A 26017-nucleotide genomic window follows, 5' to 3' on the forward strand; every position below is an offset into this window, starting at 1 on the left:
ACCGGTCCCAAAAATACCACCTCCTTGTGCCCAGAACGACTACAGGCCTGCTGCTTTGACATCGCAAATTATGAGACTTATCCTAGATACACTTCGTCCCCTGGTGAAGTGCTCTCTGGACGCTCTTCAGTTTGCCTTTCAGCCTTTCATGGGAGTAGAGGACGCCATAATACACCTGCTCCATTAAACCTACTCTCACCTTGAAAGCCTTGGACCACCGTAAGTGTGATGTTCTTTGACTTCCCCAGTGCCTTCAACACCATACAACCGGCAGTACTAGAGGAGAAACTAATGAACATAAACACTGACACCCGCTTGGTGTCAACAGGTCGATTAAACTGCAAAATCGATTAAATCACAGAGCTCTTATTTTAAGCACAAAAATAAAATTATCTTTTTTAAAGATGAACTGAGTTTTTATTGATAAAGCTGCTTCTCCATATAGATCCATACACAGTACTCACGACGTAGCATACGATGCCAGCACTGATGGGACTTCAGTAATCATCCACTTCAGTTTGTCTTGCAGCAGCACTGAGTCTGTATTCTGAGAGCATATCCAGAAACAATTTCTGATCTTTCCAGCACACTTATATGGCCAAAAGTCTGTGGACACCTTTGTGTGTCTTTGCTGTTACAACAGCTCTTAAGCCTCAGAAGGCTTTCCACTACATTTTGGAGCACGGCTGCAGGGTTTTGCTAATTCAGCCAAAAAGTGTTAGTGAGGTCGGCACGGATATTGGGCAGGGAGGCCTGGCGAGCATTCAGTATTCCAGTTTATCCCAAAGGTGTTAATTAGGGTTCAGGTCAGTGCTCTGTGTAGGCAACTTTAGTTGTTCCACACCAACCTTGACAAACCGTGTCTTTAAGGACCTCACAGGGGCAACTGTTGTGTTGGCACATGTTCGTGCCCTTTAATTTTAGCAAAGAGAAATCTTAATTTAAACAAAGCTTCACACTTCATGGCAACGGTTTTGGGGAGAAGCCACATATGAGTGTGATGATCAGATGTCCCTATTCAGGTCATTTTAATAATTTTAGGTTGCTATTATTGTTGATTATAATCCATCCCGTGCTTTTGTAAAGAAAGTTACTAGCTTACTCAGTCAAAGGAAATTGAAAGTTTGACAGGGTGTCTCGTTGAGACCAGTTATGAAACTGATGGATGTCATAGCTGAGAAAAGTCACATGAATATCATAGCTGAGAAACTGTAGCGAGGAGAAATATTTTTATAGAAACTTGACCACCTCACCCATGTGCATTTTGAACATCCTATTGCAGATATAGTCTGTCGTCTTTGTTACAGCTCTTCTGTGAATGTTTTACACTAAATTTCTGTTGAATACGCCCAATGGCCATAACATTACAACGCAACGCAAAATATCATGTACAATATTCTGTGGAACCCCATTCTGCTGCCTAGAAAATGCAGATGCTAATATGAAACAGCCTGAAACATCTGCTTACTACAAGATAAAATTCCTGCTAAACTGACAGATGAATCTAAATGAAAAATAAATCAAAATTACGCAGCATTTAAAAATAAGTGACGGGTTAGACAGGCATTAGAGGAGCATTTTGTTAGATAGTGGAAAGTGTTAGATATATCCTAGATTTTACAGAATATATAAATGATAAACAAAATAATTTTTAGCATGTATTTCTCATGCATTTATTCATACACTCCACTGTTTATAATAACAGCAATACATCAGCTTTAATGGTTGCGGGCATGTAGGTTTCCTATACCAGAATGTTGGCCAAATATGAAACTTTACTGCAGTCACAATTCTTCTTTCTGTGCTGTTAAATTCTCTAATCTGTTTGGTCAGAATGTGTGGATGAATTTTTATATCAGCCTGGTTCTGACAGTAGCACTAACACCAAGGAGACTTTTAATAATGTGTTTGTATTAATAAGTTGTCGTGTCGATGATACCAGCTCACTGACAGGAATGTGTACAGTGGATACTCCATAGCATCTAAAAGTAATGTTGTTATTTGATAAAAGCTAAACATGTACTGTACTGTATACTCACGCTCACTCATTCTCTATACTGCTTATCCTATAGAGGGTCACTTAGGGCCTGGGGCCTATCTGAGGAGACTGGGCACTAGACGGGTTATGGGGTGCCAATTATGGGTTGCCAAGTGAACGTGGTGCCAATCCATCAAAGGCACGCAAACACACATGCACCCACTCACACACCACAGGCAACTTGGAAAAACCAATTAGCCTAATCTGGATGTCTTTAAACTGTGTGAGGAAACGAGAGCATCCAAAAGAGCATGCAGATTGACCCTGGAGATGTGAAGCCATATATGTATATATTACCTGGCCAAAAAAGTTGCAATTTGGATTTAAGTATATAAATATTAAAGAGCCTTTGATCGGACAGTTACTGCAATGATTAATGTTTTCTACTGGAAATCATTCTTTTCCTGAGTAGCTTCTTAGAGATTGATGAAATGGCTGGAATAGGGTTGAGGACTGTCCAACATGTTATTAAAGCCCCGAAGTACATACATTGCTAAACTGCCAACTTCATGGAAGAAATATGGTCGAAAAAAATCATGAATTCCTGTGATTGGAGATCACTTGGTGAAGTTGTATCAAAAATAAATAGGCAATAGTAATCACAGCTATGTGTTTCATAGTGAAATTAAGGGCATGTCCGCACACACAATATGATGAGATCTCATAGGATTTGGACGAAACAGCTGTGTGGACTAAATAAAATAAGATTGGACTTTGGAGCAATGGAAAAGGGCATGTGGCATGATGAGTCCAGATTGACCCGACCCTACCCTGCTATGTGACTGAAAACCTCCAAAACTAACACATTCATAACACATGCATCCTGTTGCCCTGGCAACACCCAAATAAAAAATTATACAGGACTCGAGAAAAGTTTGGACACAGTTGTGATTTTTTTTTTCTCAATCTAGAACAATACTGGAGATTGTAAAACTATTAAATAACACATATGGCATAAGTAACAACAACAACAACAACAATTGTTATTTTAAGATACAAAGGTCAGCTGTTCTGGAATAGTTCTTGCAATAACAATTGTCAAGTGCATTTGCAAAACCCATCAACTAGCTCTCATGAAGACCATCCAAGAAATGCAAGACCAAAACTTACCTCTTCTAAAGTTCATTTAGAGTTACCAGCCTCAGAAATGACCAATTAAAAAAACACTTCAGATTAGAGCCTTTATAAAGGCTTTACAGAGCAGACAAATCTAAATATCAACTGTTCCAAGGAGATTATTGCATATTTTGAACGCCTTCAGCATTGTTTTACAATGTAGAAAGAAATAAAAATCATGAAAGACCATGAAATTAGTATGAGTGTCCAAACTTTTGACTGGTACTGTATCTAAACAGAAAATTTGTGCTACATTTAAGGTTCACACCGGTTTATATGGAATTTGCTATTAAAATTAATGTTGTAATGCTTTTTTTTTTCTTAGACATGTTAACATGCTGCCAAGAGAAGTAAAGAGATAGATAACTGTAGAGAAGGATAAAGAGTGGGGAGAAAACACACAGACCTCATCTAGTTCTGTGATGTAGACAGGCTTCTCCTGGAAGCCGATAGGCATGGGCTCGTTGGGTGGGATCTCGACCTGCTCAAACATCTTATTATTCTCTCTCTGGATGTTCTCAGGCAGCAGCATCTGCAGCAGAAAAAAAAATAAATAAAAAAAATCAACAAACAGCAGGCTGCATTAGCCAAAACCAGTTGCAATTTACCACCGGGCAAAAAGAGAGAACCATTAGCATCCATTAGCTCCCTACAACCCCAACAAACTCAAACACTCCTAACTGCAGCCAAGGTCAGCTATCAGCCTCCAAACCCACTGCAGCTGCATGTGTCAGGCTGCCAGGCGGGCCTGCGCCATCGCTTACAATTCCACCGCAAATAAGCTGGTGACGATTTTAACACACACAAACACACAGGCATGCACACACCTGTATTCTCAGTGCTATTTGCTCTAATGCAAACATGCAAGCAGTTTGTTTTGTGACAATGCGATAAAGGAATAAAAATATAATATATCATGACATGCAAATAAAAACAGGTTGCAGATAATCTACTCAATGAAGATTCAGAGCTTTATGGAGATTAAAAGATTTCACAGCCACAATCTAAACGATTATGGCTAGATATTACCTTGGAGCCTCCAATAAAGGCGGAGGTCTTGGTGGCTTCAGCGTATGCATCATAGACATGAGGGTAGTGAATGCGCTCGTACTCTCTGTGACGTCCTAACACCGGAGAACGCCGTGCAGTCAGCAAGGCCTGCTCTCTGAGACATAAACACAATCATCAGAGACCAGCCAAACATGGTGTACAGTCAGAAGCAAGAGATATTACAATGAAATAGCTGTGAGTGTGACAAAACTGATATTATAGCTATCTGACAGCCCTTAGTCATACTATTCAAAAGGGACTAAACTTACAATGCCAATCTTTATGCACATACCTGGCAATTGCAAATTTGACAAATTGAGGGTTAGCTACTATGAGATTTTTATTTAACTTTGCAGCTAATTTCCTGCACAAAATTAAATATTTTTTATGCTTTGTACTGCGTACGCCAAGAAGACGTTTGCGTTTTATTTGTAAACCAGTCCTAATGTAAAGCAGTTTAACATTCCATAATTACACAACAGCAAGTATCAACAGAACTACCTACTGAACTAGTTAGCATTAATGGAAAAACGTTACTTCAGACAACTCTGTTATACAGTTATCCATACTGATATTTCAGATTAATTTAACCAAAAATACTTAACACCTAAATTCATCAATCCAGATAACTTATCCATCCAGGATAACCAATAAATAAATAAATAAAATAAAATAAAAAACACCTTAAATCTGGAGCTTACGGGTGGCCCTACTGTATAATACACTTATTTTTAAACAAGTTAACATTAGTCTTAGAGGTCTCCAAAATGTGTTTGTTAATGTTCTAGTTGAAATACAACTCAGCTCAGGAATCCTGCAACCCCTACAATTCTGTGTCTATAGCTTTAGATTGAAATAAGCCCTCCCCTACTCCTCATGCCTCTTGTCGAAGTGCATATCCTTAGCAATCAGAAACGGGACTTCCTTAAAAACTGTGTGCAGAAGTCCAGCTGGAGGAGGGGCTTTGCATAGTGTTTCCCTTCCTTGTCTGCAATGATGTCATACCAGGAAGGAAATTTGAGTGAACATATCTACAGTATGGACAAAAATGAAAAAAACAAAAAAAGGGATTTCCCCCCCTTATATTTTTTTTCTGTACAAACAGTGAAGACCTACATGAATGTATAAAATATAGCAAAAAAATTACATTTTCATAAGAGGATATTTGCATCTTTATATTTTCCATCCAGATTTGTATTTTTAATGTAGTCTTGAGAAGTCGTCCTTTCTGAAGGAATTTTTTTGGTTCTCATTTGCAGACTAGTGGTTAGTTATCTGACCTGTTTCCTGTTTCAGAGGAATGTTTTTGTTTGTTAAGCCACATACTGTAGTGACCTATGAATCACTCAAGCATAAAAATATCTAACTTAAGGCATGAATCAGTGAAAAACAGATGATGACAGATGATCAAACCAGGGATTAGAATGCAAAATGCTGTGTGGTTGGAGCAGACAAGAGAGGAATTGAGGTTGCTGCTCAGTTTGTTTCATAAACAACCAATTTTTAAATTGTATCTTTACGCACTTTGCAGCCTGACACAGTTCACAGTTCACATTTCTTTAATTTAATCTACAGAATTCAATTTAATTTAATTTAATATAATATGAAGAATTGTGGGGGAGGAGGGGGGTGGTGGTAAATATATAGGTAATGTACTTCCATTTGGTCACTGACCAATTCCCAACAACTAACCAGCTCTTCTCTTTTGTATGGCAGCTACAGTACCAAGCAGGAAAAATAAACCTTCCTACGAGACACTTGAAGTCCCTGGTCGTTTAAAATCCTCCAAGGCAGAAAAAGTGTTCACAGTTGAGTATTAGTTCCCTTTACACGAAAGTGATCGTGAATGGGGACCGGGTTTCTAAAAGGTGGCAGAACTATTCCAAGAGAGATTTAATAAGGTGGCATCAAGTAACACAGTTATACTGTCTATTGTTACGAAATTTTGCCATTTTGGTAGTGTACATAATGTCAACATTACACAAGCAATCGTCTCCTTTTGAAAGTGTCTGCGGCAAGCTTTGTCCCGGAATATGTTTGAAAATTAGCAAGAAAAATATTAACACTGTCAACATCGAGGGGGTGCACACTTTACACACTTATATCACGCATAACATGGTAAATTAACACGCTAATAGTGTGAAAAAAATAAACTCACAGATAACAACAAGGTAATATTATTTGTCTTTTCATTTCAGTATTATATATTTTGGCGCACACTGTACTTCTCCGGTGCATCACAGGGCAGCATTAGCCACTTAAAGAAAAGTTCTATCTACTTTCTTATGCACACATGGCATGACAGAGAGAAAGCATGCCACCACTTCTACAGTACGCAGCGAACACACAGACTCTTAATCTCCTGATAACAGAGCAAACACTTTTACTACCTCATCCATTATGCCAACTTTTTGTTGCTCTTTTTAAAGAATTTAATTATTGTGGCAGTTTTTAATTCAGAATCTATTCATACTCATTACCTAAATTATTTAGGTAAATTTACAGATGTTAAGATGTGGTCTAAAATGAAAGAAATATCCTTGAAAAATATACCACAGCATTTGCAAATAACACAAACTACTTCCATCTTTCACAAATACTCAAGTTTTACAAGAGTATCGCCGCTTCTTCTTACGGTTTATTGAGGGGTTGCTGCAATGCTTCATATAGACAAGTCTCATTAGAGACGTTTAAAATCTATTTTTCTCTCTCTGCTCAAGACTTAGCCTGCTCTTTTCCTGCTGTGTGTGTGTGTCTGTGTGCGCGTGCGTCATTGTTACAGTATGTCCTAAAATGCCCCTCCGCCATGGATTGTACCCCTCAACATAATCGCTATCAAATAGTATTATTTATTATTAATAGTATAATTGTATTAGAACATAAATTCATAGGTTAATGGTTTACAAATTACAAATTGCATGAGACAATAAAATAAACTAAGAAATATAAAAATAAATATGTTGTATATGATTTTCATATACATGTAAACTTTTATATTGTTTATTTTATAATAAATTAGTTTCGTCTAATTTTTCATCATAAACAATATTTATTTTTATTATATATAAATGTTTATTTGACAAAGCCCTGAAAAATAAATGTGCCACAAAATAAACATTATACAAGAATTTGTATAAATGGTCTTGACAGCTGTCACGTGCCTAGAGTTTATTATAATAGTAATATCATATTTGATGATAATAAACCTATAAATTTATATTCTAATATAATATTTGATAGCGATTATGTAGGTGGGGCAATCCATGGCAGAGGGGCATGTTAGCGCATAACACCGGAACGAATTATGCTCGTAATCCAAGGTTCCATTGTATATATTTGGCAGATGTAAAGCATACATGTCTATGTTTTTTGTGTTAGTCCATTTTTATTTTATTTTATTATTACTATAACAGCTTAAGGAGCAACATGTTTGTGCACTCTCTAAAGATTTTAGTTCTGTTTTGAATTAAGGGTTGGAAAGGAACTATTTTTTTCAGTTTTCTGCTGTTTATCCGATTAATCGATTAATGGGGAGGGGGGGGGTTATCGATTATTAAAATATTCGTTAGTTGCTGCCCTACTTGATTGTGTGCACTAACATTGCATTTAATGATAATATAAATCTAAATAAAACACTAATTATAATAATTACTTGATCTTATCAACAGATCAGACAGAACTGGAGGGGCCATCTCTCTCCTCACAACTGACATGCACACACAGTAACACACCCCCTGCTAGATTTTGCTTCTGGCCTCAGAGTAGTGTAGTGACAGAAACGTTCACATTCAACACAGCCTTTGAACACTGGTTTAACTTTCCATCAACGCACCATGAGGTTTACTTAGAACAAGGCCAATTTGGTGTAAGTGAATCCTTTTAGAGACCTGCTACAGAAAGAAAACAGCTTCTCCTCCTTTTATCACACCTTCCAGAGGAAAAGTGTCTTCTCAGGTACCACAGTAAAAAAAAAAAAAAAAAAAAAATTTCTAACTGATAACTGCGCCTACATAGCATGTAAACCCAAGCAAATGTGAAACACTGATACTCCTTAAATTACATTTTATACTGAGTTTTCTCTATTGCACAAAAAGTCTGATTACAAATATACAGAGGTGTGTTTTTCTATAATAAAAAGAGAAGGATAGAGAGAGAGAGAGAGAGAGAGATATCACACGGTTACCTCTGCAGTCTCAGCTCCTTAGGGTCAAAATAAAAAACCGCTTCTGACGGTTCGCCCTCATCTCCTCGTTTCTCTTTCTTCCTCTCCCTTTTTTCCTCCCGACGGTACAGTTTCATCATCTGCTTCTCCTGCTCGGACTGAATGGTCACCTGACAGCCATATGCAGGTTTAGTAGACTCTACATTTTTAAGCATCCCATCTGCAAAACAGAATGTTACAGTACTTCATTTGTGAAATTGACTCTCTGGCTAAAAGAAACTGTTAGCATTACTTAAAATGTTGTTACAATGTAGTGTACAGTCATTGTAGTGAAATGGATTATGTGATGAGTAAATGCACCAGGCAGGAGCTGCTTTATGAATTATAGCTTCACTGCTCATGCCAGACTTACTTATTCATAATCAAATAACCGTGTGTAAATGTTTTAATATTCATTATGCGACGGTTAGTTCCAGTCCACTAATTTGATAAGTCGAGTGGCGTTCCAAGAGTGGCTATATTTTCCGTAGCCCTACTGGGGCATTTCACCATTTGTATTACTCTGCTCGCTTATGGATGCTTTATTGATCACAGCAGAAATTTCAAACCTCCAACACAACAGACTTATGGTTACAACTGCATCATGGAGAACACATACAAATTTTTCATATACATCTTCATGTTTTATACACTGAAAAACCGAAACCTCTCTCAGAAAATGTTCTGTCTGTATGTCTGTCCAGCCAAATTCTGTCATGGCATCGCGTAAAACTGACCTGACAAAATGTAATGAAACTCTGACAGTACTTTGATATTTGTCTAAACTTAAACCTGTGCCATAAATTACATCTAAATGTTTAGTAAAAGTAAAGTTATGAGCAAGTTTCGACAGCGCACTGTGCAGCATACTGTGTCATACTGTGGCCACGTCTTAAATCGCTGAACAGAATTTATTGAAACTTTTGCAGTACTTACACATCTGTCTAAGGTTTAACATACCATAAATGAAATCAAAATGTTGAATAAAAGCGACTTTATGAACAGTTGTGTGTCAGATTTAGGGCTGCAACTAACTATTATATTCAATCGCCCTGCACTTTACCTTTGAAAAGAATCGCGACAGAGCAGTGTTACTGTGTAGAGCAGAGAGAAAGTGTGTGTGTCTGTAAAGGTAAAAGTAGGAGGGGTCTGTGTGTGTGTGGCACGGTGTCCAATGATGTGCGCGCACAGACACACAGCAGGCAAAGAGCAGGCTAAGCCTTGAGCAGAGAGACTTGATTTTGCTGTACACACACGCATACAGACACAAAATAAAAGAGGTTTTACACACACAGTGTTATAGTAAATAGTACACGCGTGCACGGACGTTGATTATACCAGTAAGAGACGCGCACTAAGACCCAGCAAGGAAGACATTTACCCGATTACGGATTGCTCTGCCTCCGCCATGTATCTTTCCTCTAACTTTGTTTTTTTTTGTTTATTTTTGCTCCGCCCTATCCGTGAGCCGCCGAACTCTGCTAGCATCAGTGCGCAAGACCGAGTGTGTTCACTCCGCTCCGCGCTCAACTAAAATTTTTTTTTGATGTATAATCAAATGTCTCCGCGTTGCATGACACAAAGAATCGATTATGAAATTCGTTGCCAACACTTTTGGTAATCGATTTTTAACGATTTAAGCGATACGATGTTGCAGCCCTAGTCAGATTTATCAGCCTTAAAAAAATCTGTCTTGTACTATAGTTTTTTCTTCACAGCCATACATATATTCTCCTGTAATGTTATTATAATAGTATATATGTTAATATTTTATATATATATATATATATATATAGACACAATAAAAATAAAAAACAAAATAAAATATTTAAAAAATAAAAATAAAAAAACAAATCACTGAAGGAGAAGATGTGTTTAACATGTGTTCACACACACAACAATAAACTGAATTAATTGATTAGGTGCAAAATATAATGAAATGAGGATAAATAGAATATTCACTGAGAACTGCCCTGGCAGAATGTAATGAAACTTTAACAGTGAACAAAAAAAGATAGTAAAAATTGAGATTTGTTACTTGAGGTGTAGCGATTAAAAAGTGACAACAGTGCGAAAAGTGAGTGGTGCCAAACTGAGGTTATAGAGGTCAATGTTAGATTAGGATGATTAATTATGACCAGGGAGTCTGTGATTAACAACAGCTACAGGTTTAACTGAACATATAGTAGCAGAGGGACCATCAAGACCAAAGATACTAAACCACGCCCCCCTGGTTTTGTAACAGTTGTTAAAACAACGTATGGCCCAATAAAGGATATAGTCATTAGAGAAGCTCTGTGATTGAAGTCTTCAACTAAACATGCTCTTCTGCTTGGCAAAAGCTCTATACAGTAAGTGGTTGGTTAGCCGTCTTTCCCATCACAAACTCCACCAAGTGCAGCTTTAATCCAACCACAGCCTCAGCTCTCCTAACATCCTTCAAACAACCTTACTGTAAGTCAAACTTAAAATTTTAAGTGATGTGTCAAATGGAGATGAAAAGGAAAAACGCACACCAACTTCACCCAAAGCACATTAAAAATGTATGCTCATGCACATCCCACTCTGACAATGCCTTACCATGTCTGATCTCAGAAGCAAAGCAGAGCTGGGTGTGATAAATACTTGGACAGGAGACAGCCTGGAAACACCAGGTGCTGTGAGCTATTTTTCGGGCAGGGGTGGCTCGAATGTGTAAGGCTCTGGGTTACTGAGCAGGAGGTTTAGGGTTCAAGCCTTAGCACGATCAAGCTGCCTGTGCTCTTGAGCAAGACCTTAAACCATCTCTGCTCCATGAGATGCTGTATCAGGTCTGACCTGGTGTTCTGACCTAACTTCCTAACAAGTTGGTACATGTGAAGAAAAGAATTTCACTGCACTGTAAGTATATGTAATAAATAAAAATGCATAATAAAGAACAAACAAACAATCAGTAACATACAAATCAGTGTGAGCTGGGTTGCAAGGTATTGTGGATTCTTTAAAAGCTAGGAAGAAAAACATAAATGATCATACCGTGTCCACAAATGTAACTTACATAAAATATTTCTGATAAAAAAGAATCTTGTTTATAAAACTGTTATATAAAAAATGTCACACTGGCAATCACAGCCATGATGATGTTAAGTGCGCACACACTTGCCCTTGCAATTTTGCTTAAATATTCACTTACTCATTTTCTACACCGCTTATCCTGTAGAGGGTCATGGGTGGACTGGAGCCTATCCTAAAGGACTCAGGGCATTCACAACCCTGAATGTTGTACGGGTAATTGTAAACCATTTTAAAAAATTAGCCTGCTCTGCACGTCTTTGGACTGCGGGAGGAAACCAGAGTATGTGGAGAAAACCCAGCGAGCACAGGGAGAACATGCAAACTTCATGCCTATCCCAAGTTGGGACTCGACTCTCGACCCTCAAGATGTGAGGCCACAGTGCTGTCTCCAATCTTTCTTTTAAATAAAACCATCCTCTTTAATTAATAGTAGTTTCTCTCAAACATGTCAAAAAAAGAAAAACACTCAGGCATGCTATTTTTGGTTGATAAATTGTCGTCAACCCAGCAGTAAAACTCCGATGTGCTTGTTACACTCGTCAAGCACCGCACACACTACCCGATGTTTACTGTCTAAGTTTTACTCAGCTTTCAAAATCCTTCATCAGCTGTGCATGGAAACGTCGGAAGTTGTTTGAAAACTCTTGATCAACATCCTCCCTCAAAGCCAGATGGTCAGATCAGGCAGTGTCCTCAAGGTGTCACAGGAAACAGTGTGCGCGTCTGTGTTATTTACAAGCCACTTCAGTTCCACGTCTTTCCAGATGTTTTCTCTCTGACCCGGCTGATCTAACTAGACACATTCTGGTGCAACAGTGTTAATTGTACAAAGGCCGCGGTTTAATTGACACTGTTAGTTCGTAGCTACTCACTAGGATATGTATGTCGCATCCACTTAAAATCATTCTCATGCATTCTTGGAGTGTTTAAAGCCTAGATGTAAATTAACACTTTCAGCCAGATATATATATTAAATAATGCTATTTATTATCAGGGAGAAACAAACGATAAAACTCCACTAAAGACACTAAACACTGGGTTTTTCTTTTTTCGATGCAATTTTTTTCTCTCCTAGATAAATATATTTGAGGAAGAAAAAAAAATCCAAAAATATCACACAATAACAGGATTGGTGAGTGTGAAATTACCCAGGTGTGCAAGCAGGAAAGCCCACTTACTTTCTATTAAATTAGCCAAACCATCAGTGATATGTTGACACTGCTCGAATGGAAGGACTGGAAGAAATAATCCCTAATCTCATTGACTCTCTGAGAGAGGTAGGTGAAGCAGTCTGGCCCTACAGCAACACAGCATTTCTCTGTAACAGGAGAAGGAGCGATATGAAATATAACCCAGTCAACAATATTGCTGCAATATCAGCTGTTCAGACACAAAACACATGAATATGACACAAACTCACAGAAAACAGTGAAGTAAACATAGTTGAGAAAAAGCTATTATGTTATACTGTAGGTGTTATGGTAGAGCAGTAGGATGATATATCATGAAAAAAAATTTCACATATATAAATACAGCTATAGTCCTCTATCAGGTATACGACACAAAATCCCGAGATAGAACATCTTACACCGAGTGAAGAAGGAGAAAAACATTCTCCTACCGTCACGAGACAGCGAGTCCATATCCTGATGATTGCTCAATCATCCATGACCACTGTCCAACAAAGAAATAACTGATCTTGCTGCCTGGGCAGGAGGGATGGTGTTACTTCTTTTTCCATCAGTCAGAGACACAAGAAAATTATGAGCATTTGAGAGCCTGTGTATGCATACAGTAAGAGGGTAGATAGCTCTTTCCTCCAAGTGTGTTCAGCTGTGTTGTGGCTTGATGTGTGTCAGCATTCTATACCACTTATTCTATGCAGGGTCACGGGGGGCCTGGAGCCTATCCCAGAAGGATTTGACATTTAGTGCCCAAGCCCACCCTTGGCCAGTGGTGGCTCAAACAGTTAAGGCTGTGGGTTAATTTCAATTAAATTTATTTATCTGTATAGCGCTTTTAACAATTGACATTGTCGCAAAGCAACTTTACATAATCATAAGAATTATGGAAGTTTGTATGAAATGTGAATGTGTATCAATCAAAATGATCAGATTGTCCCTGATGAGCCAAGAAGGAACGGCAACAGTGACAAGAGTAAAGGAAACACTCCCTGAGATGGCAGTAGGAAGAAACCCTGAGAGGAACCGGACTCAACAGGGACCCATCCTCATTTGGGTGATAACAGATAGCAGAGATTGGTCTTCAATCATACTGTGTGGGTAACTGATCAGAAGGTCAGGGGTTCGAGCCACTGTTGAGCCCTTCAGGGGCACTGTAACCTGGCTGACCTTGCGCTCTAACCCCAGCTTCCTGGAATTTGCAAAAAAATAACTTCACTGTGCCGTGAGGTACATGTGACAAATAATTAAATATTATTATTGGGCAAAAGGCGGGGTAAACCCTGGACTGGAAGCCAATCCTAACCCTAACCCTACATGAACACAGACCCAGGGCGATTATTTTATAAAATGTTGTACTCGTGCCTGGAATGAGGCTGAAATCAAATCATCAACCCTAGAAGAGTTCATTAGAAGAGTAAACTTCAAAGCAAAAAATAGAATCACAAACATTACACTTACAAGGTGTGTTAAATCATTCACAATGTCAACTCTTGCACTGATTATCATACAGGAAAATTATCCATCTTAAAAGTTTCCAGTAGTGACGCAGCAGCACACTGGACCTAAGTGTGTTGCTGGTTGACTTTAACTAATAAAAATGAAAAGGCCGCAAAACAGTTTTTGGAACAGCTTGGCATACACTCTGCACTGACTGCTGTGTTTCTATGTTTAATGCTTGCAGCAGCGTGCCTCTCCGATTGACCGCATAAACGTAATACAAAGCAATGGTGGCTAAAGGTTTGACTTTTTATTTTACTCTGACAATTTGATGTTCTCTCAGTGACCCTTTGCTCCTAGCCTTTTTTATTTGGTGATGATAACCACATGCATTAATATGCAGCTTCGGTTTTGTCGCTGTATAAATATCAGCAAAGAACTTTTCTGAAACGGCAATAAAACACAGTGTAGGTTTTACAGGTTCTGTGATAATGTATTAATGTTACTGGGTTCTCATTCCTTCACATCAATATAAAAGATTATCTCTGGTTATAACACTCAAGTCTGGCAACTGGCTACGAGCCACAACTTCACCAGCCTGTGCACGCATGCCTGCAGGTCATAAATGCACTCCGGTACTGCGCTTTGTAGCTTTAATATATCCAAAATACTTTCATATTATTGATTTTTTTGTTGCCTTTTTTTGTCAACAATTTCCTCAGCTTTGAAGCAAACTGCAAGTTAAATTTCATCACTGCTTTCATGCCCCAACTGTTCCATTCTTCTTTTGGATGTTCCCAAAGATCTTTTCTTACCAGTAACTTACATTATGCTTTATGGTAGGAAAAATTTTAATGTACAAGACAAAAAAACTGCAAATGAATAGCTGTGGTCTATCGTTACTATTACTGGGTAAAAAATGTGTGGACACGCCTTTTAATCCCATGGCCTTTCTGATTTTTATTTCTTACTACATTGTAAAACAAAGCTGAAGGCATGCAAACTATGCAATAATCTCCTTTGAACAGTTTACTGTATATTGAGATGTGTCTGCTTCTTACGCTCTGTAAAGCCTTCAGAACGACTCTAATCTGAAGTGTTGTTAATTGGTGACTTTAGGGACTGCTAACACTAAATGAACTTCTCCTCTCCAGCAGAGGTGCTCAACCTGGTGCCTGTTGAGTTTTTAAATGCACTTGACAGTACTGTTCTTGCAAGAACTATTCCAGAACAACTGACTTCAGGTGGAAGGTATCGTTCGATCCACACTAGAACCACCCGACAGTCTCTTTCCACAAGCTGTGAGGCTACTTAACGATTCGTTACACCTCTCTCTGCCCCTGCCCCTGCCCACACCTACTGTATCACTACACACCACACATTACTATTAAAATAACTGAACTGGACTTTGCATTACTGCAGCCACACAATAAGACACACATTTTTGGTTCGTGGCCCCATCTCGCCTTATATCCTATTTCACATAGCCAGTTAGTGGTTACTGCACTGCTGCACTAGGGTGGCACTTTAATACATGCCTGAACAGATGGTGCTCTAATAATATCTCATTGTTATTTATACTTTGTTATTTATAACAATGACTATAAAATAATTGAATTGAATTGTTGCTGTTACTTAGTTACCTAGGGTTAGTTGACGGTGTGTCTAAGCTGTTGACAGCCTATCCGTATTAAGGAAAATGTCTAATTCATATCACTGTAGTTAATATAAATTTTATTGCGATATCGATTAAAGATCGCTTCATCGCCTAGTCCTATCCTCTCTGCTTGCTGGATTGCGTGTGATGGAGATAATCATTTACATGTCGATAATTTTAAGTTTCTTAACCCATATAACAAAACCCAAATATTTTGTCAAATTATAATACTTTTCAAAAACTAAAAAAAAAAAAAAAAAAGTTTTAGTGTCTATATTCTGAACAACATTATGAGCTAAAATTGCTTCATAACTTTACATTTAGAATCATTGTTGTTAACGGTGCTGTTGGTTCTGTTCACAGTTCACGGTGCTGTTCACTTTAATTAGTGCTGTAAAGCAATCAAACAAACAAATAAATAAATGAATTGAGGTCTCTTCATTATGTACTGTACATGTCAACTATTAAAAAAAAAAAAATTAAAGCTTCATCACTCACTTACTCATCTTCTATACCGCTTTATCCTGCATCCAGGGTCGTGGGGGCCTGGAGCCTATCACAGGAGGCTTAGGGCACGAGGCAGGGTACTTTATATTAGCAGGCTAATTTTTATATCTGCTAATTAATTATCTATCTACTACAAAACTATAGAGTTTACAGTTTGTATCTTTTGGCTAGATGTTAATTAGCAGCACGAGCAATACAGAAAAATGAACAAAAAAAATTTGTGAACATGAACAAGTAGTACGATTTTTCTCTTTTCATTTTTCTGGCTGTAAGACTTGAAACAAAGACAAAAAAAAAAAAAAAAACTTACCTTTCTGCACTCATGAATAAAAGAGCCTGGACACATATTCTGCTTGTACAGGGTAAGTGGGAGAGCGATCTGTCTTACACTATGACATAACATTTTCGATAAAGATAAAACTTGCGATATCCCATTAATAACAGGCAACTGCCAAAGGCTTAATTACACAGAGGGTGCACGGAGATCAGAAATGTCAGGTACGGCATTACAAAAGGCTGAATTAAAGGAAACCAATCAATCTGATTACAAAAGGATCGGAGCTAATTCATTTCGCCAAAACAAAGACCCAACCCACACTTGAGGAAAACTGCTCCGTCATGCTGCAGGCTAGCAGGCATTCACTTAAAAATGAACTGAGGCTTTCATCATAATTCATTAAATAACCTCTGTGTTCTGCTGTCGTATCAACAGACAGGGAGATGACCTAATTAATAACAATTTATACAACCACATATTGAGATCCCGAATATGCTTGATGAAATAGCACACACCAGCTGTGCAGTTTGTTGGTTTATTATTTAACAAAATGGTTAATTATCCAGATGACTGAGGAAAACTGCATCTTTACATGCTGTTCCCAGCCTGGCTATAAACAGCTGTGTGCCTCCAAGTGACCCAAAGCTATTAGTTTATTACTGTGAGCATCATTCCCGCTACATTATCCAGGCTTCCCTACGCATCTCTATTATGTTCACTGTTACTCATTGATGTGATACTAATGAACTAATGACTTTAATATTTATAAATGGAACAGGATTTTGCTTGGTTATAAATAGCGCTTACAGTACTAGTGCTTTCTTTTTTTAATACAAAAATGACATTATGGATTGGCTAAAAACCTAAACGCGTATTTCTTACAGTCATGCCACAAATGAACTGGTAAAGGTACATTAGCCAAGATTTGTTAAATTTCCTCCGCTAAGGTTTGACGACATTTACAGTACTGTTCAAAAGACTTAGTTACCATATTATATACTCTACCAATTTTGTTATACATGTTTATGATGCCTACATAATTATGTACAAAATCATTTAGTATTTCCATATACAACTTAAAAAAAAAAAACTATATTATTTCAAAAAACGTAATGTACTGTATGCTTCTGGAATTTACATAAAAATAGAAAGGAGCGAGTGAGACAAAGTTACCAGAAGAACTCATAGGTTTTACTGAGCTTGCTGGAGAATATAAGTTCTTCTGGTAACTTTGTCACACTCGCTCCTTTCTATTTGTATGCAAATCCCAGAAGCAAACATTAGGTTTTTTGTTTCTTGTCTTGGATTATATATATATATTTTTTACAGCCATGCATATATTCTCCTGTAATGTTATTTATTTATTAATTTTAAAGTTATATATGGAAATACTGAATGATTTTGTACATAATTATGCCGACATGATAAACATATATAACTAAATTGGTACAGCATATAATATGGTGCCTAAAGGCTTTTGCACAGTACTGTATATAATATTTTTTTCTCCTTCAGCCTGCCCCATACCCTCCCATAAACACAGAATTAGCCTTAGCAAGGTCTGTCGACACTTTTAAACAAGGACGTAAGCTGATAATTTGTTAAGTTCTATATGACTGCTTGAATAAAAGAAATAATTGCTATAATTTACCAGGGTGGGGTAAAAGAGGGCTCTTATTGTGAAGAGGGGGCATATACAGAATGATCAAAGGAGTTACGGGAGAAGTTAGAGGTGTTGTGTGTTTTGAAGCCTGACAGTGTTTGTTAATAAAGGTGTTTTGAGTAATTCCTGGTTTTGTCATTTATCGTTTAACATAATTAACTTCATGTTATACTGATATGGAGGCTAAAAGTACCTAATGTTTGTTCAACCACAATAGCAAAGAAAACACAAGCCAATTAAATAAAAGACTTATGCTAATAGATTATGCTTAATAGGAGAAAAATCTAGTACGACCCACATCTCAACAGAGCACTCTGAGTGCTGATTGTCTAACAGCAAATCCATTTGCTATACTTTTTATTGACAATGTTTGTTTTTACACATTAAACTGATTCCTGTGTGGGCTGGTTGATGTGTTACCATTTTACCTTGACCTATGCTTTTCAACACTATTATAGCCTATTATAAGTTTATACTAACATCAACAATAATATTATAAATGCATGGTCTTAATCCTACTTGCTTCTGCAAGAACAGACAAGAAGTTGTTGCTGTTAGCTTGTTAGTATCTTTAACTGCATAAGAGGTTGTTGCATCTATTTCATCTATTTCATTCATGTAGGTGGTTTATCCACAGGACCACCTAAAACGTCTTGCTCCGAGTAATAAAAATATATCTGCTTATGCGAGGCCTTACAAACAAACAATTTAAAGCTTTAAAAGTTGCCTTCAGGTAAACACTTTTAACAGTGATAAAGAACCAATCTTGTCAAAGCACTACCAAAGATAGTTGTATAAAATTTATAAGTTTTATTCTATTTAATGCCTTTTTCAGAGCATTATCAGCTTTTTTTTTTTTTTTTTACTTGTTTAAAGGTTTTTTTTTTGTTTTTTTTATGCGCTTACAGAGGCTATGCCAGGCAACTAGCAGTTTCTGTGATGTTTACAGACTGAGTTTATGACAAAGTAAACAGGTGTTGGGACAGGGTACTTAAAATACCCTCATATCATAAATATTATAAAATAACTCATACCAGTACAAATCGGTTTTCTAAGCAAAATGCAGTGCCCGGCCGGCAAAATTCCTGGAATTGGGTTAAGAACTAACCGACACATTACTAAATCCTTATAGTGGGTTGTGAGGGTAGTGCTGATCCATCAGGTCTGCGTAATAAGCCTGCTCGGAAAAAGAAAAAAAAAAATCATGAATGACTATGATCAGAGAAAGACTTTTCAGTGAAACTAGTCAGAAAAAAGGCTTCAGTTTGCCAGGGAGCATAAAATGGACTTTACAGCAATAGAAATGTGTCAGGTGGTCTGGTGAGTCCAGACAGACCCTATTCTAGAGTGATGTGTGCATCAGGGAGGAAGGAAAGTAGCACATAAAGTGACATACCCATAGAACATTACATAATGATACATAATGATGTGGGATTACTTCAGTTGGTCAGGTCTAGACTTAGCAACATAATGTGGCATTAAAATAAAGTCAGCTGATGACCTGATTGTACTGAATGACCAGGGTATCACATCTATGAAGTTTCCCTTCCCTGATGGCACGGCCATATTCTAGGACTCTGGAAATTGTGAAAGTGTGGTTCTGGGAGCACAAAAAATAATTTTCCTACATGGATTAGACACCACATTGCACATCGTAATCAAGATATATGTGGTCAAATGAAATATTTTTGTGTAATGAATTTTTTGGCCAGGAAGTATAATATGTCTCTGCTAAGGTTATAGATTGTTTTTTTGTCCTAAATATTCTCCAGATTATCTTTACTAACAATACCCAACTCTGTAACCAGACTAAAGTGAAACTTAATCCGTAAAAGCTATTTTTTAATCTATGCATAAAACATGTTCCCGTCTGTCACAAAAACAACCTGATCTGAAACTTTTCATGTCCTATTATATGTTTCTGTCTGGTTTTTACACCCATTATGGAAAAGCCAGCTTGTCTTTTCTAGCCCCAAATAATATTTCCATCCTGCAAATCTCATTTCTTTGCACTCTAGTCCTAGGCTTGTCCATCCTCTCACTGACAGCGATGGCCCATCAATACTCAAAAGGTTCTTTTGAATTTTTCATGCTGTCTCCAACACCCTCACTCCCACCCCGCCATTTCCATCTCAAAGGCAACTCTTCTCTTCTCTTTTCGTCAGCACTGCATTTGGGACATGATCACATCAGTATCTCCACAGTCCTGTGTTGACACCAAAACTTGGGTGGAACTGCACCACTGTTTCTTCTTTCTTTGCTTTGATGTGCCTCTTTTGCCTGGATTTCGGCTTCACTGTGCAAGAACATGTGCTTGCCATTATACTGCACGGAACTGAGGCAATTTCTGAAAGATGGTTCTGTTTCGGCGTTAGCTATTAAACCCTATACAAAGCAATTACCAAGACAATGTGTTAGTGATTTTTTTTTAAACGGTGTATTTTGCTGCATTTGCTTTTCATTAGCATGAAATCCCTTATGGAAAGGAATCAAGCCTGCAATAACCTGATGTTATATATATAATATTTGAACAGTTCAGTAGTGATAATGTAAAGACATTTTCCAATGCTTGTTCTAACAACAGGAAGACAACATGTGCCAAGTCTGGGCAAAGGATTGAGTGCTTACACAGTGTATATTTCCAAAGCTTAAGTGATAACACATTATGGCAAAAATCTTGCAGATGTAAGCAGACTTTATGACTGTGATGAAATGGAGATAAAGTATTAATTGAATACGGTGCTCACTGGAGACTGAAGTGCTGGTTTAAGAAAACAACTGATCCGTGTACAAGAGTATAATATTTATTAATTTATTAATTTTCTGTACTGCTCTTATCTTGTACAGGGTCGCAGGGAGCCTTTGGGCAGGAGCCAGAGTACACCCTAGACTGGGTAGCACACACACGCACGAACGCACACACGCACACACACTCTCTATGGGCAATTTGGGAAAACCAATTAACCTTATCTGCATGCTGCATGTCTTAGGACTGAGGGAGGATACCCGGGTACCTGAAGGAAACCAACCAAGCACAGGGAGAACATTTAAACTCCACACACAAACCCTCAACCCCGAAAGTGTGAGGCCACAGTGGTAACCACTACGCCGTCAAATGTATGATATTTTATATCAAAATAAATACAAATGGTTTCATTAAAAAAAACATCCACATGACTTACTGATAATCCAGCTAAAAATCATAACCAATATTCTTATTTCGCGTCAAGCTATTTAGTAATTATGCACAAAGTTCACTTGAAGGTTAAGGTTTTTTGCATCATAACATTTAATGCTTGGACTCCTACAAAAGAGCATGCACTGTTAGAGCTAATCAGCTTTTGACAAGCCTACACAATGCAAACCCACCTCTCTTAATGGGATGCAAAGAGTGGGCAATTTCATCAGCAGCTTTTAGCCTGTCTTTTGACCTCTAGCCATGGTTGTCAAGGTAACTCTCATCTCACAAGCAATCTGGCAAGTGAACTTTTTGACTAGCCAGGAGCCCATTAGTTCTTTTTGACAGTCCGTGTCTGTAGCCATAGAACTGGAGTAAGTATTAGAACAGAAAACAGGATAATTTAAAAGAAAGTCATCAGACATGCAGGCATGTGGAAACAAAGAAAGGAAAAGAGAGCTACAAAGAAATAGGAAAAAAAACAGAGGATTGAAAGGCATCAGTGTTGTTTACCACCACATTCATTCTGAAAAGCAAAAATATTGTTTTGAAAAATTCTTATATTATCCTTTAGTCCTAGTCTTAAGCACCAGGTGGTGAATAAGGTTAGTAAAATGTCATGGATTTAAAGCGTCATTAATAAGTTATTAGCAGTCATTAATTAGCAATCAGGAAATTCGTAGAACCACTTAATACAACTGCCTGGAAGCAACAGACACTATAAACGCTCTCCAGACTAAAGTGTGAAGAAAACTAAACGGATTTCTATCACTTCTTTTTAGTGATAAATAATAAAATCACTGAATTTTGACCAATTCTTTAAACAAAGGATAAAATCACATTAAAAACACATTTGACATAAGAAAATATTATAGCAGGGTTTAATGGTGGAATTTTACCAAGGAGTTCTGACATAAAAAGAACAAAAGATAAAACATCACCGAACATTCTACGAGCAGAAATTTCAGAAATACTTCTTATCCGTTTGTGCGGACAGAAGATGTTTTGTCTAAAGAATAACTGTATAAAACGCTCAATGCAAATGAACAGACTGGGCTGACTACACCGATGGCTTTGCCAGCTTCCCTATTACTTGATTAAAATGATTAATTGATTAATGTTTGGAAGTTTTCTAGCTAAAATTCATTCCATATACTAGCATTTACCAGTTCTGGCTTTTGGCAGCTGGTAGCTGATCAGACCAGCTGAGGTTTTCAGCAGAAAAGACATTCACCTGTTCATTAATATTGCACACAGACCTGATAACCCAGCATGGTAAATAATGCAAAATCTCATGTCTGGCCAGAATGATGCAACTATATTATAAATCACAGATCTATAATAGGCTATTCAATTGGTCTCTAGTGAATGTCTGGTATCATGCAAAGTTCATGCAAACATGACAGTCACATGTATAGATGGAGTAAAGGAGGAAAAAAAAAACATATCACACATTTTACCATTTCAAAACAAAGACAATTTAATACTTTTAGTTAATTTCCTATTTGGTTGGTTTCGTTGGGTACAAGGCAGCACGATCCAATAAAAAAAAACCTGCATTTATTCTGACACTTATTGTTATTTAAACTGCAACATAAAACTGTTAAATTAACCTTTTTTATGTAAATTTAGTTATTGAGGCTACAATAACAACAAACAACGGCACTAATGATCTCATTAAGATAATGATGGTAAATATTTATACAACACCTCAAAAATATAAAAGAAAAATATGAACAAATACTTAGAATATTAATAACACCCATGTGCATATTACCTGGAATAAATTGCAGACTTTGTGATTAAATATTTCCACAGGTCCACATTGCGATTTAGATTTTTATGAGATTAATTGTGCAGCACTAGAAAAATATTTTTAAAATATTTGTGTTTCTCAAATATTTAACCAAATAAAAACCTAAAATATTGGTTAATCACTAAGAACGTACTGTAGAACAAGTTCTAAGTAAATATCTGTATAAGATAACAATATTGGCTACTGTGCATTCTTTTGTCCAAATATAATATTATAAAATATTATTTCTGCAACATTCAATGGACAGTGCAAAGTGAGATCTGAACAGATCCAATGCATCATATGTAAAATCACCCTAATTTGCACAATCTACTATTTTTAAAACGTACAAAGAGGAGGTTATAGTGCATAAATTTTATTTAAAAAAGCTTGTGTGTAACGGTTTGTGCGAGTGTTTCTTTGGTACATGTGCAATTAATCATTCAATAAATAAGCAGTTCTGTCACTACGTGGTGGAGGACAGCATCAGTCTAAGCGTCTGAAGCTAGAAGACTACACGACTCACCTGCCGGGTAGCTGACTCTGCTGTCTGGTGGCGCAGACAGAAGGGAGTCTACAATATCAGACCTTTTCTGGAGAAGCGTTAAGATCATCTCAAATCCCTCAGGACCAAGAAACTCAAACAGCTGAGTGTATAAAACACACACAAAAAAAGAGACAGAATTCTGCATTAGTTTATCAGGCCATATGTGTGCAAAAAAAAAAATTATTCTTACTGCAGCCAAAAACATCATCCTCTCTATATGCCAATGGTAGTCATTATCTCCCATATTTCTAAATCTGGAGCAGAATCTCATCTGCTGTACAGTCTGCTGAACACAGACACCTGGCACTTAGCAAAAGGAAAAACAAACAAAAAAACTAAACATACAGTCAGCTACAGAAACATTGGCACCCTTGAAAAAGATGGGGAACACATGGTTATAAGACGGCTTGGTGGTTAATTATCTTAAGCCCACAGTCAAAATACAACACAAATCTTTTCTCTTACATAAAAAGGATGGCTATAGAGGCAAACTTTCTCTGCATACCCCACCCAGTTGAAAATTTGTAGAAACATGCTAGGATCATGAAGTCTCAAAATCTACAATTAGACATGAACTCTAGGCAAACATAGTACTCAAAAACATGCCAGAAGAAAGCATTTTCCTCATAGCAGGCTGGAGTTCGGTAGATGCCACTGGAATTTTGAGTGGAGTCAGATTATGTGGTCAGATAAGACAAAAATAGAGTTTTTTTGGCAGTGAACACTTAAGGTGGGTTTTGGTTGAACAGAAGAATGTTTACACAGAAGAAGAAAAAATAATCACCACTTTTAAATATAGTGGAGTATCTGTGTATATATATATATATATATATATATATATATATATATATATATATATATATATATGTATGTGTGTATATATATATATATATATATATATATATATATATATATATATATGTGTGTGTGTGTATATATATATATATATATATATATATATATATATATATATATGTGTGTGTATATATATATATATATATATATATATATATATATAAAATCTTGTAAGGACCATAATGCCATACCATTTTAAATACTGTCTCAGCCAAGAAGATCCAAGTGAACTGTCAACTGGACAATGCTTTAAAACATGCATGCAAATAATTAAAAAAAGACATGTAGTTATTCCATCTCTAGACCTAAACTCCATTTAGCTGAAGAGGAGCGTCCACTACAATATAAATCAGTCTGCTTTACATATGTTCTAGCAATCATTAACTCCTGAAGAAGGGCAGTACTTGATGTGTGGAACAAGAGATTCTACACCCTCAACAGCATACTGGCTTTGCATTTAATGTTATTTTGGGTTCAACCTCAAAACAATTAGTTAGCTGAGGCTATTCTAAAGCAGAATAAGTGGAAACGTAAAGGGGAGGGTATGAGATTTACAGGACTGTCCACCATCTCCAGGGTTTATCCTCCTTAATTTTTGACTACATAATTTAAGACTAGTTTTAATTCCATTATCTAGCAATCCTTAGCTCCTCCAGTCGTGGTTAGTTAGTTCCATCAGTTGCGGGAGAATATGTATTGGCGGAATAAAATGACTGGTTAAATAAACGAACAATCATAATCTGCTGATAATAAATGATGTTTGTGGAACTGTTATATAAACAATCACATAAAAAAAATCATGCTTGAGGTTGTGCTGTTTTGCCAATAGCAGCATACCTGTAATGCCTACAACCATACAGTCGTACTAATGACTAGCACAATAGCATCACCTCAAGTATAATATTGCGTAATTAACTACAAAAGGCATTATTTAAAACTAATGTTTACTGAGAGTGCCATTACTTCTGGACCAGACTTTTTATGGAAATTCAACTTTGTAAACTTATATGCATTTCATTTCAAAAACGGAAGACGAACAAATATGTGCGAACAAATATAGAGCAGGGAAATACTGTAGACATGTACTTTAGGGTCTGATCCTTTTAAAACTTCTGATAAACTTAAATACCCCACTGCCTTTGTCTGGATTAAGAGTACTAAAATTTTGATGAAGAACATCTACACATTTTCAGTTATTACATTGCTAGCTTTTAGCAGAAATAACAATATATATATAGTTATTAGTAGTAAGCAAATGGGAGAGCACCTGGTACTCACAAGCTAAATGGTAATAATAAAACTCAACCTAATATTTATTATTTTGTTTCTTGTTGATAAAAGCATGTTGAAAATGTCTTATATTTCTGGAAAAAATGCATAAATACAACTATGGTGCATATACACACTATACATATGTATGTTTGTGTATATTAAGTATATATGAATATAATGTGTGGG

The 26017-nt window shown here is 36.8% G+C and overlaps 1 protein-coding gene across 1 annotated transcript in view; it reads right to left on the reverse strand.

Moving 5' to 3' along the window:
* Positions 1 to 26017, reverse strand: part of ascc3 (activating signal cointegrator 1 complex subunit 3) — a 174723-nt gene that overhangs the window by 126282 nt on the left and 22424 nt on the right. The window contains exons 5-8 of the mRNA XM_053494602.1: positions 23684 to 23804; positions 8388 to 8586; positions 4184 to 4319; positions 3561 to 3686 (exon numbers count right to left, since the gene is read on the reverse strand). Coding sequence (XP_053350577.1) covers positions 3561 to 3686; positions 4184 to 4319; positions 8388 to 8586; positions 23684 to 23804 — 582 coding nt within the window. The remainder of the gene's footprint in view (positions 1 to 3560; positions 3687 to 4183; positions 4320 to 8387; positions 8587 to 23683; positions 23805 to 26017) is intronic.

Source organism: Clarias gariepinus, chromosome 4 (genome assembly GCF_024256425.1).
Source record: "Clarias gariepinus isolate MV-2021 ecotype Netherlands chromosome 4, CGAR_prim_01v2, whole genome shotgun sequence".
Classification (NCBI taxonomy): Eukaryota; Metazoa; Chordata; class Actinopteri; order Siluriformes; family Clariidae; genus Clarias; species Clarias gariepinus.